General features: G+C 46.2%; 1 protein-coding gene across 1 annotated transcript; it reads right to left on the bottom strand.

Annotated features, from left to right (window-relative positions):
* Window positions 1-3414: 3414 nt before the first annotated feature.
* Window positions 3415-21887, bottom strand: gon4lb (gon-4 like b). The gene is made up of 32 exons (XM_044360289.1): window positions 21774-21887; window positions 20850-21015; window positions 20592-20734; window positions 20216-20290; window positions 20049-20099; window positions 19857-19901; window positions 19612-19713; window positions 19376-19468; window positions 18959-19108; window positions 18431-18656; window positions 18185-18286; window positions 18039-18079; window positions 17663-17778; window positions 16588-16837; window positions 16220-16306; window positions 15585-15771; window positions 15318-15468; window positions 14812-14962; window positions 14552-14668; window positions 12149-13093; window positions 11837-12043; window positions 11457-11700; window positions 11210-11367; window positions 9795-9992; window positions 9561-9704; window positions 8817-9125; window positions 8634-8732; window positions 8416-8539; window positions 4491-4702; window positions 3925-4448; window positions 3704-3806; window positions 3415-3624 (listed from the first exon to the last, which is right to left on the bottom strand). Exons 1-32 carry the CDS (start codon window positions 21795-21797, stop codon window positions 3511-3513), a joined length of 5658 nt encoding a protein of 1885 aa, XP_044216224.1. The 5' UTR covers window positions 21798-21887; the 3' UTR covers window positions 3415-3510.
* Between the last annotated feature and the right edge of the window lie 89 nt (window positions 21888-21976).

The raw sequence follows: 21976 nt of genomic DNA, 5'->3' as shown, positions 1-21976 counted from the left end.
CACAGGAACAAACGGTTCACACACACAAACCTGCTCAGTGAGCATTTCCTGTTGGAAAGACGTTAAAAACAGGTTGAAACATGATTTAAAGATGTTGATTAAATGCTCAAATTCAGACGATATTTCATCAGGATTTGTGATTCTGAGGAATCTGGATGTGTTTCTGAGTCAGGCTGTTATTTGTAAAGGATGAAATATTCCTGGTGAAACAAGGACCAGTGAAGGATGGTTCCCACACCGGGTCTCAAACGCTGCTGTCACCTCACTGACCGCTCAGCCAAAGCTCAGCTCCACCAGAAACCTGCTCGCTGTTATTTCACGTTTGATTTTCTTCCCAAAAAGAAATCATTTAAAAAATATTCATACAAAATAAATATTCATAAAAACTATCTGTGCTTTTTTGAACACTGTATTCAGATTTGGCTCCGCCCCCCACGCTATAGTTCCTAATTTATGACATTTTATATGAAACACATTTCACCAACCAGTGGAGAAAAACCTTCACACTAATCAATAATCAATATCTACAACTGAACAAATGATCAAAATGATTAAACAAATGTTTTGTGACACGTTGGTGTTGCAGCTGCTCGAAGAGAAGCTGAAACAGGGTCAAAGGTCGTAGACCAGTTTCACTGGTGGTTTCTGTCACTGAACATTTGACCCCCTGACCTGCAGATGTTCACATGGAAGAAGATCCTCCTGCTGCAGGGAACCAGCAGAACCATCAGAACCAGCAGAACCAGCAGAACCATCAGAACCTGCAGAACCATCAGAACCATCAGAACCTGCAGAACAGAGCTGAAGACTGCATGGGTGAGAGACAGACAGGTTGTTGTCAGATCTTTTAGTTTTTCAGTCCTGATGAACTTTAGGTAGAAAACAAGTAGAATAACAATAAATCAGGAACAATGACGACAGATTATTGATCGTGTATCAAACCTTGAAATGTTTTCTGTTCTTCCTGCTGCAGTTGAAACGTATCTGCTGTTGTTTTATTGTTTTGATGCTTTTCCTGCTTTCAGTGACATGAAGTCACAATAAAAGCCGCGGTGTGAATATTCACAATCTAACACAACGTCAGGTTAACTTTATGTTACACAACCAGCTTTAGATTAAACCGTCACAGACGTTTAACAGATACACATGTTATTAACAATCAATAACAAACTGTGACATGTCAGTTTAAAGAGAGCAGATTATAACAAGCTTCAGTAAATAATAAAAAACAACAGTAAAACTGGCTCAAAGCAACATTAACAGTATTGTGTTGGTGGAATATGTAGATCACATCCCAGCAGACGGTTCTTTGAACGTCCCATAATGGTTCAGAAACAGTTCCAAACTGAAAGTTGTGCTGACATGCGGGACATGACGTCGTCTGTGTAGCTTCTCTGCTAATGTCTCTGTGTACAGCATGTATGTATAATATATGGATGGATGTGTTATAAGAGCTGGAGGCTGAACATGGCGTCCAGTCAGTCCAGTAGGAACTGCTCGGCTGGTGCCTTGTTTTGTGCGGCTCATTGAATATACGCAGCAGTGTTTGTGGTTCCCGCTCAGCTCATAGAAATATTAATATTTAACCTCCGTGGATCAAACATTCATAACAGGAAGAGTCGTAATAGATGTTGTCTGTCAACAGTTTTACAGACGTGTCTTTTATAACGGAGGTCTTTGGAGGAAATGCGTTTTGGGCTGCAGTACTGGGAGTGACCACTGGGAGAAACTGGAGCAAGTCTGAGCAGCAGCGGCGCCGCATCAGCTCTTATTATACATCCATGTTTGAAGCTCAGAGATGCATCGCTTCCGTTTGACTCGGTGTTTCCAGAGAGAAGTTGAGGCTTTTTGAACGGGACTCAGTCGGAGCAGCTAGCGGCCGTCGGCGACACTTTAACGTACTGAAGCCTCATGACGTGGGAGCTGCTGATTGGTCCGACTGACGTCATAGGACGTCATCTGGATTTTCCTTTAAACTCTGAAAAAGTCTCGTTACTGAAACATCAGCTGGTGAAATAAAATCTACATCGAGTCCTTTTAAAGTTGAAATAAAGTTTTTTTTTGTACTCCTGGTTGCAGAGTTGGATGACGTCATCGACCCCGAGACTGGAGAGCGAGCACAGGGATGACCCCGCCCCCCACCTGTCAACCAGAACGGCCCCGCCCACGTGATGATGTCATGTCGATCTTTGGGCGGAGCCACAGAGACATTAAAAGGACTGCTGTGAAATACGACACCTGCAGCTGCTGACAGCAGGCAGGTGTTTATCCTCTTCATCCTCTTCCTCATCCTCTTCCTCCACTGGAGAGGAGCAGCTGCTTCATGCTCAGGATCAGTCATCATATATTACTGATCAGTCATGTTTTAACCTCAATATTCTGTTACGTCAGCTTGTGTGGTGACTTTTAGCATTTATTGTGTTACATTTATTATTCTGTGTTTTATCGCGCTGCGTTTTTCAGTCTGTCAGTGTTTTTGTGTTTTTCTGCGCTGGAACAATGAATCGAGGATGTTTCTGTGGAATGAAAACAAACCCCGCCGACACAACTTCCTCTTTGTCTCAGCGAGTGAAACCAGTTTTCTGTTTTCTGGCGCTTGTTGCCTCACTGAGCAACATGCTGGTGTTTCTGTTTCCCGCTTTTAGAGCAACACAGTTGAAAAGCAGCCGATCTGTTCTGTTCTCGTTATTTGACACTATTAAACCAGTCTGACCAGTTCAGGATGAAATAAAGCAGTACAACTTGCAAAAGGAGAATTTCTTAATATCCACAGTAACTCAGAGAAGGCCGTTACCATGGAAACATTATGACCAAAAACTGTAAAAAGTTCTATTCTGGATTATAACTGTTAATCCAGGAAAAAACAGTTTGAGTTATTCTGAGATGCTGCAGTTTAACATGCTGGTGGCTGATGAATGTTTAATGTCACTAAATATGGTCAATAATCTGTAAATATACTGTGTGTGTATGTGTATATATATATATATATATATATATATATACACACATATATATATATATATATACACACATATATATATATATATATATATACACACATATATATATATATATATATGCTGATGGGCATCTGTTACATATTCTGTTGTCAGATGAATTATTTCTGATGTCTGAGAAATCTGTAAAAAACAAACAGTCTGATCTGGTGTGAACTGGTCTGATCTGGTGTGAACTGGTCTGATCTGGTCTGATCTGGTGTGAACTGGTTCGATTCAGGACTTCAGGACACATTTTAACAAAACATTTTTATTGTTAAAAAAAAAAAATCAACTTTTTTACAAAAATATTAAAGAATCTGAAAGTTTTGTATTTACAGTTTTTTTCATGTACAATAAACACATCTGTGACCTTTGACCTTCAACATCAGCTGTGGCTCTTTTCATAACAAAAGTCTTCAAAACATCAAACGAACTTTATTTCTTCTGCTACAGACTCTCTGAGTCCTTTTATTGGTCAATGTTATTCTGCGGCTCTTCTGATTGGTTAATATCAGTCTTGCTCCTCATTGGCTGCCGGATCAGTGGGCGGAGCCTCGTCCTCTGAGCTGGTCTGACGAGCCGCCGTCCGAAAGAGACGCATCAAATCCCGAAACCTGCGAGAGACCTGCAGAGACGAGAAGCGTTAATGACTGCTGTCAGCTGATTGGTTTAAAACCTCAACAGAAGACTGAACAGCCAATCACCTCGCTGGGAGTCTTGTTGCCGAGCAGACTGGAGATGGCCTGGAACGTGTTCTGATTGGCTCCCTCCTGCTGACAGGTGGTCAGAATGACTCGATCTGCCTCCCTGAAAAACAGCAACAGGTTTCAACACAGTCAGACCTCCTCCTGCTCCTCCTGCTCCTCCTACAGAGGACGAGGAGGAGCAGCAGGTGCAGCAGGAGGAGGAAGAGCAGGAGGTGTACCTGGTCCAGAGGATGACTTTCTCTCCACTCGCAGTCAGAGAAATGTTCTTTGCACAGACGGGGAGGTCAGGAGGAGGACTGGGTCGAGGAGGAGCAGAGGAAGGAGAGGGAAGGGTGGAGGAGGCAGAGGAGGTGCAGGTAGAAAGACAGATGGAATATGTGGAGGAGGAAGTGGTAGAAGGACAGGTGGAGGAGGAGGTGGAGGGGTGAACAGAGGATGTGGAGGAGGTACCAGAGGAGGTGGAGGAGGTACCAGAGGAGATGGAGAGGGTGGAGAAGGTAACTGAGGAAGAGGAGGGAGTTGAGGAGGTAAGAGAGGACGTGGAGGAGGTAACTAAGGAAGTGGAGGAGGTAAGAGAGGAGGTGGAGGGGGTTGAAGAGGTAAGAGAGGAGGTGGAGGGGGTTGAAGAGGTAAGAGAGGAGGTGGAGGGGGTTGAAGAGGTAAGAGAGGAGGTGGAGGGGGTTGAAGAGGTAAGAGAGGAGATGGAGGGGGTTGAGGAGGTAAGAGAGGAGGTGGAGGAGGTAAGAGAGGGGGTAAGAGAGGAGGTGGAGGGTGTACCGGAGGAGATGGAGGGGGTTAAGGAGGTGAGAGAGGAGGTGGATGGAGTTTGTAGTGCCTCCTCTCTCCTGCTCCTCTTCAGAGAAGGGCTCTGCTCCTTCTCGCTGCTCTTCCTCTCCTCCTCATCTTCATCGTCCTCCTCATCGTCCATTTCATCCTCCTCCTCCTCCTTCTCATCCGTCAGAGGGAACGAGCCTTCCCATGATGCCGCGCTGCGATCTGTCAGCAGAAACAATAATCTTTACACACCTGTCTGTTAATTATAACACACACACACACACACACACACACACACACACACACACACACCTGTCTGTTAATTATAACACACACACACACACACACACACACACACACACACACACCTGTCTGTTAATTATAACACACACACACACACACACACACACACCTGTCTGTTAATTATAACACACACACACACACACACACACACCTGTCTGTTAATTATAACACACACACACACACACACACACACACACACCTGTCTGTTAATTATAACACACACACACACACACACACACACACACCTGTCTGTTAATTATAACACACACACACACACACACACACACACACACCTGTCTGTTAATTATAACACACACACACACACCTGTCTGTTAATTATAACACACACACACACACACACACACACCTGTCTGTTAATTATAACACACACACACACACCTGTCTGTTAATTATAACACACACACACACACACACACACACACACACACACACACACACACACACACACCTGTCTGTTAATTATAACACACACACACACACACACACACACACACACCTGTCTGTTAATTATAACACACACACACACACACACACACACACACACACACACACACACACCTGTCTGTTAACTATAACACACACACACACACACACACACACACACACACACACACACACACCTGTCTGTTAACTATAACACACACACACACACACACACACACACACACCTGTCTGTTAATTATAACACACACACACACACACACACACACCTGTCTGTTAATTATAACACTAATTATAACACACACACACACACACACACACCTGTCTGTTAATTATAACACACACACACACACACCTGTCTGTTAATTATAACACACACACACACACACACACACCTGTCTGTTAATTATAACACACACACACACACACACACACACCTGTCTGTTAATTATAACACTAATTATAACACACACACACACACACACACACCTGTCTGTTAATTATAACACACACACACACACACCTGTCTGTTAATTATAACACACACACACACACACACACACCTGTCTGTTAATTATAACACACACACACACACACCTGTCTGTTAATTATAACACACACACACACACACCTGTCTGTTAACTATAACACACACACACACACACACACCTGTCTGTTAATTATAACACACACACACACACACACACACACACACACACACACACACACACACACACACCTGTCTGTTAATTATAACACTAATTATAACACACACACACACACACACACACACACACACACACACACACACACACACACCTGTCTGTTAATTATAACACACACACACACACACACACACACACACACACACACACCTGTCTGTTAATTATAACACTAATTATAACACACACACACACACACACACACACACACACACACACACACACACACCTGTCTGTTAACTATAACACACACACACACACACACACACACACACACCTGTCTGTTAACTATAACACACACACACACACACACACACACCTGTCTGTTAATTATAACACACACACACCTGTCTGTTAATTATAACACACACACACACACACACACACACCTGTCTGTTAATTATAACACTAATTATAACACACACACACACACACACACACACACACACACACACACACACCTGTCTGTTAATTATAACACACACACACACACACACACACACCTGTCTGTTAATTATAACACTAATTATAACACACACACACACACACACACACACACACACACACACACACACCTGTCTGTTAACTATAACACACACACACACACACACACACACACACACACACACACACCTGTCTGTTAACTATAACACACACACACACACACACACACACACACCTGTCTGTTAATTATAACACACACACACACACACCTGTCTGTTAATTATAACACACACACACCTGTCTGTTAATTATAACACACACACACACACACACACACACACACACACACACACACACACACACACACCTGTCTGTTAATTATAACACTAATTATAACACACACACACACACACACACACACACACACACACACACACACACACCTGTCTGTTAACTATAACACACACACACACACACACACACACACACACACACACACACACACACACACACACACCTGTCTGTTAATTATAACACTAATTATAACACACACACACACACACCTGTCTGTTAACTATAACACACACACACACACACACCTGTCTGTTAATTATAACACACACACACACACACACACACACACACACCTGTCTGTTAATTATAACACACACACACACACACACACACACCTGTCTGTTAATTATAACACTAATTATAACACACACACACACACACACACCTGTCTGTTAATTATAACACACACACACACACACCTGTCTGTTAATTATAACACACACACACACACACACACACCTGTCTGTTAATTATAACACACACACACACACACCTGTCTGTTAATTATAACACACACACACACACACCTGTCTGTTAACTATAACACACACACACACACACACACACACACCTGTCTGTTAATTATAACACACACACACACACACACACACACACACACACACACACACACACACACACACCTGTCTGTTAATTATAACACTAATTATAACACACACACACACACACACACACACACACACACACACACACACACACCTGTCTGTTAATTATAACACACACACACACACACACACACACACACACACACACACCTGTCTGTTAATTATAACACTAATTATAACACACACACACACACACACACACACACACACACACACACACACACCTGTCTGTTAACTATAACACACACACACACACACACACACACACACACACCTGTCTGTTAACTATAACACACACACACACACACACACACACCTGTCTGTTAATTATAACACACACACACCTGTCTGTTAATTATAACACACACACACACACACACACACACCTGTCTGTTAATTATAACACTAATTATAACACACACACACACACACACACACACACACACACACACACACCTGTCTGTTAACTATAACACACACACACACACACACACACACACACACACACACACACCTGTCTGTTAACTATAACACACACACACACACACACACACACACACCTGTCTGTTAATTATAACACACACACACACACACACACACACCTGTCTGTTAATTATAACACACACACACCTGTCTGTTAATTATAACACACACACACACACACACACACACACACACACACACACACACACACACACACACCTGTCTGTTAATTATAACACTAATTATAACACACACACACACACACACACACACACACACACACACACACACACACCTGTCTGTTAACTATAACACACACACACACACACACACACACACACACACACACACACACACCTGTCTGTTAATTATAACACTAATTATAACACACACACACACACACCTGTCTGTTAACTATAACACACACACACACACACACCTGTCTGTTAATTATAACACACACACACACACACACACACACACACACCTGTCTGGTAACTGAACCTGTTACAGGTGATTCTGTCACAGTGAGTAAAGGACTCACCTGGTTGTGGACTGTCGTCCCCCTTCAGATCCAGGTCTTTGTCTCCTGGCTCGTCGTGGGTGGAGCCTATCTGGGCGTAAAGAGGGTCCAGACTCTTCATGGCTCTGGACACGCCCCCTGAGCTCTGTGGAGGAAATGAACAGGTGTGTCAGGTGTATCAGGTGTTTGTACCTCTCTATCACCGGCTCACATTACACGTGATGACCTCACCAACAGACCTTGTTGCCATGGCAGCGAGAGCATCCTTTCCTCCTGTGTCTGCGGATCTTTGCATCGTGACAGAGGCAGGGCCAGTCTTTATCTGACCAATCACAGTCCTGGAAACACAAAAAACAGCGTCAGAAGAAGTTCATGTGTCAGAAGGTCACTAAAGGTCACCGTGTGAGGTTTATTTTTCACACCTTGTAGTTTCTGTGGGCGTCCATCTTCCTCCTCTGGCGCCGGCTTGCCATTGGTTGGATCTTATGTCCCTCTTCTTCTTCTTCGAGCTCTGGGAGCGTAACTTCCTCAAAGCCACAGCTGGCTCCGCCTCCTGACCCTGCGCTGATGCCCTCACCGCCATCTAACCCGCCCCCTCCCTCCTCTGGCCAATGAGCTTCTTCGAACTGTCCTGGACGGGCAGGAGGTGGGCGGAGCTCATCAAAAAATACCCAGAATTCAGCTTGTAGATGGGTGTGGCCTTTCAGCAGGGTGTCCATCTGAGCTTTCAGCTGAAAGACATTAAACAGCTGATTGATTTCACCTCAACAGACCCGGAACCAAGTTCAGTCTGGACAGGACGTCAGACACAAAAACATCATAATAAAATACCCTGTGTAGACTCAATCAGACCGATCGTATTATCAATAATAAACACAATTAAAACAGACAAATAAAGAAACCATTTAACTATGAAGCTGACATACAGAGTAGAAACACCAAAATCAAGGCAAAGTCAACAAATCAGGTAGTTCAGTTGCTCTGCTACTGCAGTAATTACGGTAGCCTAAAGACGCTCGTTCAGCTTTGACTTCAGGCTGCTGTAATTACTGTAGTAACAGCGCAACAGAATTTAAAAGAAGCTGACTGCTGTCGCTCCGATCTCTGGTTGAAATGTCAGTGATTGTGTTGTAATCAGACTGATTGATGGTTAACCTCTCTGGTACCTCGTGGATGCTGGTCGGACTCAGGTCTGGACCGGCCTGCAGAGCCTTGATGATCTTCTGGTAATGTGACGGATTATCTCCAAAACTGATCTCCAACTGTCGCAGGAAACGTCGGCTGCGCTCAAACGCCTGCTGCTCCTCAAACTGCTCAGCCAGGAGAGAAACAGGTCAGTGACTGACATCAGAGTCGGTTCATTCACAGCGGGCTACATACAACCACCCCGCGCTCCTCACCAGTCCGCACTCCAGCGCCTGCTCGGGATGCATGAAGGCGGCGAAGTCTCGGAGGAGGTCTGTCCGGTTTCCCAGGATGCAGCGCAGCTTCCTGAACAGCACGATCACCTGCTGTCCTTCTCCCACCAGCTCAAACTCGTTCAGCAGAGACACAAACTCCTCCACCTTCCCGGGAACGTCCTGCAGCGCCTCGCGCACCTGACGACACACGGCAACACGGTCACCTAGACAACCATCAGCACGACCTCACCTGTTCCTACTGTTGCTATGGAAACTCCTCTCCAGGTTACAGAGGAGACAGTTTGTAGCTGAATTCACTGTTCGATCCTGTGACCAGTGATGGAAGAAGTACTCAGATCCTTTACTGCAGTAAAAGTACTAATACAACAAAGTAAAAATACTCCATTACAAGTAAAAGTCCTGCATGAAAAATCCTCCTACAGTAAAAGTACATAAGTATTATGAGCTTGATGTAGTTAAAGTATTGCAGTAAAAGTACATAAGTATTATGAGCTTGATGTAGTTAAAGTATTGCAGTAAAAGTACATAAGTATTATGAGCTTGATGTAGTTAAAGTATTGCAGTAAAAGTACATAAGTATTATGAGCTTGATGTAGTTAAAGTATTGAAGTAAAAGTACATAAGTATTATGAGCTTGATGTAGTTAAAGTATTGCAGTAAAAGTACATAAGTATTATGAGCTTGATGTAGTTAAAGTATTGCAGTAAAAGTACATAAGTATTATGAGCTTGATGTAGTTAAAGTATTGCAGTAAAAGTACATGAGTATTATGAGCTTGATGTAGTTAAAGTATTGCAGTAAAAGTACATAAGTATTATGAGCTTGATGTAGTTAAAGTATTGCAGTAAAAGTACATAAGTATTATGAGCTTGATGTAGTTAAAGTATTGCAGTAAAAGTACATAAGTATTATGAGCTTGATGTAGTTAAAGTATTGCAGTAAAAGTACATAAGTATTATGAGCTTGATGTAGTTAAAGTATTGCAGTAAAAGTACATAAGTATTATGAGCTTGATGTAGTTAAAGTATTGCAGTAAAAGTAGTGGTTTGGTCCCTCTGACTGATATATTATTATATATGACATCATTAGATTATTAATAGTGAAGCATCAGTGTTAGAGCAGCATGTTACTGTTGTAGCTGCTGGAGGTGGAGCTAGTTTACACTACTTTATATACAGTTAGCTAGTTTAGTCCAGTGGTTCCCAACCTAGGGGTGGGGCCCCTCCAAAGGGTCAGCAGATAAATCTGAGGGGTGGTGAGATGATTAATGGGAGAGGAAAGAAGAAAAAACAAAGTTCAGTTTTTGGACTTTTTCTCTAATCTTTGGGTTTTGGCTTCATCTTCTCTGTAACTTCACAGGAAGTGAAGTCATGTTCTGAGTTTTGGCGTCTCACCCTGTTGAGGTAACTCTGGGCGAACGCCACGTCTTTGCTCTCTCTGTGCGGGTCGTTGTCCAGGAGGTTTTCGTCGTACAGCAGCAACAGTTTAGCAGCGTCTTTACTGTGACGCTCCTGACGACTCCTCCTCAGACCGCGGAGAGGTCGGCTCCGACCTGCAGAGAAGAAGTCCAGAGAAGAAGAAACTCAAAAACATGAAACATCATCGACTCACTGAGAGAAAAACTGTCCATCAGAGACAGACCTCTTCCTCGTCCAGGACACCTCCCTCCTCCTCTGGGTGTCCCCTCACAGGATGGCGTCTCCTCATCTCCCCCGGCCTTAGTGCTCCTCCCCTCTCCTGACTCCTCCCCTTTAGGCCCCTCCTCCTCCTCCTCCTCTTCCTCCTCCTGAGAGCCGGGGGAGGTCGGAGAGTGATCCTCCTCAGAGTCTCCGTCTGCACAGAGCCTCCTCTCCGACGCCAGCCACGTCAGCTGCTTCATCGTCTCCTAGAAAAAGGTCAAAGGTCAGCGCTCAGTCGTCTCCTAGACAACATTGATCCACATTTTACGTTTTATGGACCAAACGACTAATCGATTAATTGAGAAAATAATCATCAGATGACTCGATGTACTTCCTGTTTACCTGTAACTCTGGAACAGACAGCACTGACTCCTCCGACGCTGATGACATCACCTCCTCCTCATCTTCATCCTGAGTGAGGTCATCAAAGTCCTCCTCCTCTTCCTCCTCGCCCTGCCTGTCCTGATCTTCATCCTTATCCTTCTCTCCGTCCTCGTCCCGCTCTCCTTCTCCGTCCTCCCTCTGTCCGTCCTCCTCCTCCTCCCCTTCTCCTCCCTGCTCTCCCTCTCCTCCTCCTCCTCCTCCTCCACCTGCTTCCTCCTCTCCACCTCCTCCTGCCTCTCTCCTCTCTTCCTCCTCTCCACCTCCTCCTGCCTCTCTCCTCTCTTCCTCCTCTCCACCTCCTCCTGCCTCTCTCCTCTCTTCCTCCTCTCCACCGTTTTCTCCTCCGTTCAAACAGACGACACCCAGATGAGTCCAGCTCCTCTCCTCCTCCTCCTCCTCCTCCTCCTCCTCCTCCTCCTCCTCTCCTGCACAGGACGACAGTGTTGATGTAGACCCTGGACTGTCCTCGTCTCCTCCCTCCTCCATCTGTCTCACCTCCACCTGTCTGTCTGCCTCTGGCTGGGGGCGGGGCCTTGCGGAGGTCTTCTCCACCTCCTCCTGCTCCTGGTTGATCAGACCGTGGAGCTTCTGCCCCAGAGCATGCTGGGAGGAGGTGGTGGACGGAGCCGAGGGCGTCCACACCATCTGGAGGACGACGTAGCCTGGCTTCACAACAGCAGCTGAGCAGGGCATTATGGGATTTGTAGTGTCAGGGTTGGAAACGGAGGGGAGGGGGAGGAGGAGGGGCAGGGGCCCGGTGTCTTGTTGCCTAGAAACGCTTCTCTGCCCAATAGGAAGGCAGGACTGGATGATGTCGGCACACAAGGGGTGGGCGGAGACTGGACCGGCCCCGCGGGGAGGAGGCGGAGCTAAAGGAACAGCTCCTGAAACAGCGGGGACGTTGGTGGGTAATGTGACATCTGCAGCGGGTCGGTGGGCCAGGTAGCTGATTGACTGCAAGTCCACCTCTCTGTCTGCCTGTCTGTCTGCCTGTCTGTCTGCCGGCCTGTCCACCTGTCTGTCTGCCGGGCAGAGCGGCAGCAGAGATGCATTATGGGCCAGGGTGAAGAGCCGTCTATGTGGGCGGGCCGGTGGGCGGGCCGACTTGTTGTGCCAGTAGGGGTGGAGCCTGAGGGTGCAGCCTTGGGGGAGGGAGGAGGGGTAGCGTGGAGGACAGGTGTTCAGTCGGGTCCTCTGGATGATCTGCTGACTGTTCTACAGGTGAGAATCATCAGAGAAGCAAAGTCACAACCAACAACCTGATGGTTCCATCAGACTGCACAGTTACTGACAGCTTAGTAGATTCAGTATCTTTATGGAACATAATATAAAAATGAAATAAAACTGCGAGCAGCGTTAGTCGGGACCTCGCACTCCGTCAGGATCAGATCATTTTGCTTTTTAAAAATGAGGGATATTTATTACAAGTGTGGTGTGCTTTTATTTTGAAAGTTTGATTGACATGTGTACTGTCAGGTGTGTAGAGACAATAAGTAACTGCAGCTGAACACAGAAAAATACTCATATATTTGAATGGAGAGTGTGAGTGAACCCACACCTTTTTGAACATTTACTGCTTCCACATAGTTTTAGATACAAACTTCATTTGAACTTTAAATGAGTCACGAGACTTTGACCTACAAATCTTGAATTTACATGTTTTTTCTATCTTTTATTGTTTTTGAGATATTAGAGTGTGAGTTTTAAAGTCTTTTCTTGCTCCTCCTGTGATTTTATAATGAGTGTGTATTGCGGAATGTTTCACAGCACTGAGGGAGTGACATCACCAGGAGCAGTTGGAGAGGAGGATTTTAGAGTACGCTTCTTGTGAAATCTCCTCATAAATCTCATGACTTTGGCCAAATCTAACATTAATAATCATATTATAGTAAGAAATTATGTTGCAAATCCATTGATACAGCTTTGAAAGTGGTCAGACTTATAGTTTAGACGTCAGAAGCCTCTGTTTGACACAAAGTTCATGCCCATAGATTGCCTCCCCATTGGTTTACATTGTGAGTGTGATGTGGCACTGCAACTTTCAGGGCTTATTAAATCCAAACCATTCGAGTTATTACAAAGTTTTTAACAACTTTTTTTCAGCAGTGTCATAAGCCATGTATTAAAGTTTGAAGCCGATACCATTAACGCCCTCGGAGGAGATAGCGTTTGTTCAGGGGCCAAAATTGGGGCAAAGTCTTATTTTGAAAGGCTAATTGCGGACTTCCTGTTGGATTTAGGTCAGGGATGTCACCTATGATTTGTAGGTCTTGATGAGACGAATAATTGAGTTTTGGTTTGATCTCTCTACGACATTCCTACAGGCCGTGACGGCCATTTTAGTTACATAGGTGGCGCTAGAGAGCACATTTTGGCACTTTAGGGGTTAATTTTTACATTTTATCAAATTTTTCACCAGACCTGATGTGCGTGCCAAATTTGGTGAGTTTTTGAGCATATTTAGGGGGTCAAATTTAGGGTTTAAGTGGCGTAATAATAAAGAAAGAAAGAAAAGAAACAAAGAAACAAACGAACACATGAAAAACAACAGGGTCGTCGCCCTCAGGCCCTTGTTTTACAGTAGTCCTCGGTCCCTAAATATAAAAACCAAGTGATTTAATTCAGCAGGTGTCAGGCTTCACACTGGTCTGGATCTAGTTGAGTCTCTCTCACCTTGAGCCAGTTAGGCATGGTGGAAGTCTTTCTGTCCACTGGGGGGCGCTGGTCTCCCGGCTGGATTCTGCTGCAGGCCAGCGGCAGCGGGGGGACGACTCCCTGCGTCAGGAACACCTGAGAACACGTCGAACAGGCAGAGATCACTGTTACCTGTCCAACTACAGAGGCGTTTGTAACAGAGGAAAAGAGTCGAGGTGCTGTTAAGATTGACTGATGATGTCACACGGCGACGTGTGGTGATGTCACAGTGATGTCACCTTGATGACGTTGTTGTGTGGCGCTCTGGGGCTGCTCATCTCTCGGACATGTTTCCTGAAGTTCCATCGTGTCTTACAGAGCAGGTAGGAGCTGATCAGCTGATCCGGCTGGACCGTCCCCTCAAAGTGCTTCAGACCCAGGATGATCAGCCTGCACAGAGGCATCATGGGAATTTATTACTGTCAGCCTGCACAGAGGCATCATGGGAATTTATTACTGTCAGCCTACACAGAGGCATCATTGGAATTTATTACTGTCAGCCTGCACAGAGGCATCATGGGAATTTATTACTGTCAGCTTGCACAGAGGCATCATGGGAATTTATTACTGTCAGTCTGCACAGAGGCATCATGGGAATTTATTACTATCAGCCTGCACAGAGGCATCATGGGAATTTATTACTGTCAGCCTGCACAGAGGCATCATGGGAATTTATTACTGTCAGCCTGCACAGAGGCATCATGGGAATTTACTACTGTCAGCTTGCACAGAGGCATCTACGTACCCGTCCTCTCCCGCGGTGTAAACGCTCCGGTGGTGTCGGGTGTGGAGGGCGGGGTCCAGGCTGCAGACAGGAAGTAGTTCTGGGTAGAGGAAAACAGGCCGGGTGGCGAACAGCCAGGTGGTGTCGGCGGGCAGCAGGGGGAAGGCGTGGCCTAAACAGAAGCAGCAGAACATGAAGCAGCTGACAGAACGTCTGCAGGATCGACGTGGTCTGAAATAAACACCTCTCCTGTCACTTCACAGAGGGAGGTTCATTCCTCCTGCTTACTGTTGGTAGCAGGAGTCATCGTGGGGAGCCAGCGTCTGGATACAGCAGGAGCAAGAGGAGCAGCAGGAGGCTCCTCTCTCTGCTCCACCTCCTGCAGGAGATCCAGCGCTGGCCGCAGGTTACAGACTCTGAAACAGCTGGGGAGGAACACCTCCTCCTGACGCCTGGCAAACTGCTGCAGCTCCTCCTGGAGGCGGGAGGGAGGAGAGGTTAGCTTGTTGTTGTTTACTGACTGACCAGGTAGTGTTTGTGTTGTTTACTGTCTGACCAGGTAGTGTTTGTGTTGTTTACTGACTGACCAGGTAGTGTTTGTGTTGTTTACTGACTGACCAGGTAGTGTTTTTGTTGTTTACTGACTGACCAGGTAGTGTTTGTGTTGTTTACTGACTGACCAGGTAGTGTTTGTGTTGTTTACTGACTGTGCTGTTGTTTACTGTCTGACCAGGTAGTGTTTGTGTTGTTTACTGACTGACCAGGTAGTGTTTGTGTTGTTTACTGACTGACCAGGTAGTGTTTGTGTTGTTTACTGACTGTGCTGTTGTTTACTGTCTGACCAGGTAGTGTTTGTGTTGTTTACTGACTGACCAGGTAGTGTTTGTGTTGTTTACTGACTGTGCTGTTGTTTACTGACTGACCAGGTAGTGTTTAGTGATGCAGGCTTCGTGGTTTAGGGCGTCAACACGGCGGCTCAGCAGGTGAACCTGAGTCAGCAGCTGAACATGCTGAGAGAGAAAAACAGTTCAGTCACAGCGTCTCAGGTGAAAAACACCTGGATATCATGCGTCTGCAGGTTGGAGGTACATACATACTAGATACAATATAAGATACTACATGAAATACTACATGATACTACATGAAATACTTATGGAGAGAAATATATGTGATTGGACTAATCTAGATGTGGGGCAGGAACATGTGATGGGGGGTCTCAACATCATTTTGTGGAACAGGAAGCAGCTGAGGGGGAAGTGATGTCAGACAACATGGTGGCCATCTTGAATACCTGCTGTATCTGCTGCTGCAGCTGCAGTTTCTGCGTGTAGTCCAGGTGGAGCGCGGGGCAGACCCGGCTCGGCAGCACTATGACGGATGTGACGGTGTCGGGTTGTAGGCTGGGTGTGTCCTTCAGGTTCATGTTGTCCCGCTGATGATTGGTGGTGTCCTGCAGGGCTCTCCTCTGCTGCAGAGCTTCATACTGTTTCCTGACCGTCCGCCGCCGCTCTGTTAGCATGCTGGCTAACGGTGCCTCAAAGCTACAGACAGCAAACAGAGTGGAAAGTACTGTAACTTAAAGGACACATACCAGCTCTATATTTATATTCTACTGGTCTCTACTGGAATATCTTTGCATGATAACTGGTCCTACTGGTCCTTTATGCAGCCCCTCAGTTCAGCCTCTGTCTGAAACAGGCCATTTTAGCTCCTGTCTCTTTAAGGCCCGCCTCCTGATGAGCGCACTCTGTTCTGATTGGTCAGCTTCAGGAAGCTTCCTCTGGCCCCAGAAACACCACATGGAAACACCTTAGCAACCACCTTAGCAACAACAGACGGCCATTCATGCACGACGAGCCAACGTCAGCTCATCAGCGAGGTTGAAGCCCTGAGTTTTGACTTGCAGGCAGCATTTCTACATACATTCACCTCATGTTTTACAACTTTAAACATGTTTAACATCCGACATCAGAACAGAATATAAATAACATAAAATATGTCTCATTTAAGTTCTGTCAGGTTCAACAGTGACACAGCTGTTTCCAAACACAAGCTCCACCCCTCGAGGGGCGTGGCCTGATGACTGACGACAGTTGCGTGGATTTGCATCACGCCATCAACACTACTTTTTGATGACACTCAAATAAAATGGCGGAGAGTAAACGCAGTGCACCGTGTAGTAACTGTCTCCTCTCAGCTGGATTCTTCTTCATGACTTTTATGTGAAGAAGAAGCAGCAGCAGAGGCCGTTTTTCTTCCTCCCAACCCAAACAGTCACAGCACTTCTCTGCTGCACCGTCCCAACAGGAGGACCCCGCCCCCTCCCCCCCCCCGACCTCCTACCAGGACACGCTGAACATAGTTACCGTAAAGCCTGGGGGACGTTGAATTTGGGTCCAGTCTGTGACGGGGCCTCCTCCTCCTGCTGCTCCTCCTCTTTCTCAGCAGCCACCTCCTCCTCCTCCTCTTCCTCCTCCTGGAGCTGCACAGTTAAAACACGTCAGCGTCACATGAAAAGACATTTTTCACTAAACAGTCCCTGAACGCAGGAACAAAAGTGTTGTTCAGGATTCTTGTTTGAGTTTAAACTGATCAGAAATGTGACGACAGGCCTGTTGGTTATTTCCTGCTGTGTGACTGTTTACTGTCATACTGACACACATCAACTCAGCAGGTAAACAAAACGCCATGGAAACCACAGAAACCAGTAACCGTCTATCTAAACACAGCAGCTCAACTCACTGTGTCAAACAGCTCCTCCAGCAGCTCGTTCACCTCCTTCTCTGAAAAACAAGAGAACAGTTAACACTGAGGTCCTGCGAAGCTCCTCCAGTATGTTTTATCAGAACTACTGGGAGGACTGGTGTCTCCCAGTCCATGAGACCTACTGGTGATCTGGACCGCTCGGTCCGTCCTGTAGTCCTCCAGGTCGGGTTCATCCAGGTCGTCCAGGAAGTTGTACTCTGGGTCGTCATCATCATCAGCTTCCTCTGAGAAAACAAACAGGTTCAGTCAGCTGTCAGAACTGTAAACAACAACAAAAAAAACAAACAAACATTCAGGAACGTCTTCTAGTTCCTGTCTGTTCAGGAAAACGGCTTCACGACACCTTTGCCGTCTGCGTGACCTCTGACCTTCATTGTCGGGGGCCATGAGACCCTGCAGCCACCGCGTCCAGTGACGGTCTTCTTCCAGCTGGGCGGAGCCCTGATCGTACATGTCAGCCGTGATGTCAGGGGCCAGAAGCTCCGCCTCCAGCTGCCCCAGAGGAACATTAACCAGAGGAAGCTTGGAGCGTGTGCGGTACGCCAAACAGCTGGAGCCTTCATCATCATCATCACCAGCTTTTCTGTCCAGAGACTGAGAGAGAGACAGGGAGGGGGGTTACCTGGTTATAGGTGTAGGCGGGGCTGGGAGGGGGGGGAGGGGTTACCTGGTTATAGGTGCAGGCGGGGCTGGGAGGGGGAGGGGTTACCTGGTTATACGTGTAGGCGGGGCTGGGAGGGGGGGGGGGGGGGGGGGTTACCTGGTTATAGGTGTAGGCGGGGCTGGGAGGGGGGGGGGTTACCTGGTTATAGGTGTAGGCGGGGCTGGGAGGGGGGGGAGGGGATACCTGGTTATAGGTGTAGGCGGGGCTGGGGGGGGGGGGGGGGGGGGGTTACCTGGTTATAGGTGTAGGCGGGGCTGCAGTCCAGTTCCTCCTCCACAGCGTTCAGTCTCTCCAGGAAGGAGGATTCAGCGGGAGCAGTGAGGAGGTGCTGAGGAGCACAGGTGGAGGTCATCACCTCCTCTCTCAGGTGTCCTGGAGATCTCTAAACAACAGATGTTAGAAGTTTCAGCAGGACGACTGCAGACTGAGGAGTGACAGGACATCCCAGTACCCACCTGGAACACCTGACCCCTCTAACAATCACCTGAGCTCAGGAGATACTATGACATCACACATGACATCACATGTCACCTGGGCAGTACAGTGAGGATCAGAGAGAATATATAATATCTATACACAGGTATGTACAGGTGTTCACCACATGGTACCATGCAGGTAAATCACCTGAACAGGTCTGACATCAGGGTACCTGTTCATCAGCTGTATGGTCTGCTGGCGGTCTAGGCTGAGGGCAGTGCATTCTGGGAGGTGAAGCAAAGCTGTCAGCGTCACTGAGGAAGGTCTGCGCACGCACACACACACACACACACACACACACACACGCACGCACGCACACACACAAACATTTAGTTATATGACTTAACACAACAACACACCATAAAACCAGTTCTGATCAACCATAAATCAACTTCAACTGAAACCCACCTCCTCAGCCGTGTCCTCTTCCTCCTCTTCCTCATCAGGACAATACTCTTCATCTGACGAGTCTTCATCCTCCTCAAGATCAATGTCAACAAACTGAGGAGGCTGTAGGAGAGACAGACAGTTAGACAGTCAGAGAGAGACAGACAGACAGACAGACAGTCAGAGAGAGACAGACAGAGAGACAGACAGACAGACAGACAGACAGAGAGACAGACAGTAATTGCAGACTGGGTCTATTAGTTTACCTTGACTGTGGTTGTGTTCACTGCTGACAGACTCCAGTTCAGTGGCTGTAAACAAACAAACAGACAGACAGACAGACAGACAGACAGACAGACAGACAGACAGACAGACAGACAGACAGACAGACAGGTTAAGCAGACTTGTTTGGGTCTCCAAGTTAAGTATCAGAGAGGATTGTGGGAAGTTGAGTTCACCTGTCCCTGCTGGACGGCCTGCTTCAGTCTGGAGCGGGTCATCTTTGGCTCCTGGTGAGAAACAAACACAGACGGTCTGTAGCTTCACAGGTTTTGACGTGGCGGGAAAATTCCATTTAACAATGTGAAGATGCTTCCTGCAGCTGCAGGAGGACAGAAACACTCACAAACATGGGCAGGTCCTGAGTGTCTCTGATGGCAGCTTTCATCATGGCCACCACGCGCTCATGAGTGATCACCTCCTGACACGGGACAGGAAACACGTTACCAAGAGTTTCATACATGTTCTCAGTCACATGTGGACTATAAACTGTGAAAACACGCTGGGCTTCATGCAAGAAACACTCACACCAACAGATTCACTCTGAAGAGGCTCGTATGAGTCATTTAAGAAAATCTGTTGCGTTCATCAGTTTTCTTGGATTTTCTCTTAATGAAATTATAGAATAAGAACGTGACAATGTTCTTGTCAGGTGTATGTATGTTCACTGTGTGTGTGTGTGTGTGTGTGTGTGTGTGTGTGTGTGTGTGTGTGACGCTCACATGCAGGATGGCGCGCACATTGCTGGACGTCAGGTTGTGCTGTTTGGACTTCCTGTCCAGATCAATGTCCAGTCGTCCCAGTTCATCCTCACTAGACTCGCCTGTCTCCGTGGCGACCGCCTGCTCACCTGTCGTCCCGCCACCTGAGCAGGAGACAGACAGCTGTCTGTTAGCACACCAGCTGATTTCAACCAAACTTTATGTAAAACATGGTCCGACAAGTGTTCAGTTGTCATCATGATGTCACTTCTGCTGTACCTAAGACAGGTGTCCTCTCCTCTTCCTGTCTGTCCTCGGTGGAACTTCCTGTGTGAGGGGCGAACGCTGTCTGTGACTTCCTGTCCCATCTGAAGACGCTCGTCTCTGCATCCGTCCTCACAGATTTGGACTCCAGAGGACAGACGTCTTCCTCTGCTGGACGCCGCTTTTATTGAATGATCAGTAAAATAACCAATTAGAGCTGCAACAATTAGTCAATTACTTGCCGACAATTAAATTAATCAACAACTATTTTGATCAATTAATCGTTTTGAGTCACATTTTAAGGAACAAATGTCCAAATTCTCTGATTCCAGCTTCTTAAATGTGAATATTTTCTGGTTTCTTTGGTCTCTGTGACAGTAAACTGAAGATCTTTGGATTTTGGACAAAACAGTTGCATCCCAATAACCAATCAATACAACACCTGATCATACCATCACTGCTCGTATGTCATAACTATACAAGTTATTTATCTATCTATCTATCTATCTATCTATCTATCTATCTATCTATCTATCTATATATATCGTTATATTCTGCACATTTCCAGAATTCCAGTGTGTTTAACCAGCAGTCAGGTGTCCATAGTGACAGTAAAGAGGTTTTCCTCGCTGTAATCATTCCTCCTGTTCATACTGGATATTAAAAGATCCTTCAAATGTGCTTTCAATGGAAGTGACGGAGGCCAAAATCCACAGTGTGTCCACACAAGTCATTTATTCCTTATCAGTCAAGACAGAAACTGTCTCCTCTCCCTCATTAGCTCATTAGCTTAGCTTAGCTTAGCTTAGCTTAGTTTAGAAGCCGGTTGAACTGTGACAGTTTATATTGTTCCGGTTCGACAAACATCTTATAAATGAGCAGCAGCTGCGAACATCAGTCAACTCGAAGCTGCTACAGGCTGAAACAGTGTAAACTTACCCGCAGACTGACGCTGGCAGCCATCTACTCAGACATGCTAACTCTGCTAGCTTCTTCTTCTGTTCCGCTAACAACAATAACACTTCCGGCCCGCGTCTCTTCTTCTTCTTCTTCGTGTTAGTGTGCGGATCGCAAACCAACTTCAACGGTGCATACCGCCACCTGCTGTATAATAATCAACCCAGCAGTCTTTAAATAGCAGA

The sequence above is a fragment of the Thunnus albacares genome, chromosome 8 (assembly GCF_914725855.1).
Source record: "Thunnus albacares chromosome 8, fThuAlb1.1, whole genome shotgun sequence".
Lineage (NCBI taxonomy): Eukaryota > Metazoa > Chordata > Actinopteri > Scombriformes > Scombridae > Thunnus > Thunnus albacares.
This window is presented reverse-complemented; position numbering and strand designations above follow the sequence as displayed.

What these genes read in the sequence shown, in the direction of transcription:
- gon4lb (XM_044360289.1), bottom strand. Translation starts at nt 21,797, where the DNA reads ATGGCTGCCAGCGTCAGTCTGCGG. An exon ending in GCATCACTAAACACTACCTG is followed by an intron (nt 15,772 to 16,219) that starts GTCAGTCAGTAA and finishes TCCCGCCTCCAG; the next exon opens with GAGGAGCTGCAGCAGTTTGC. An exon ending in CCTCCTTAACCCCCTCCATC is followed by an intron (nt 4,449 to 4,490) that starts TCCTCCGGTACA and finishes ACCCCCTCTCTT; the next exon opens with ACCTCCTCCACCTCCTCTCT.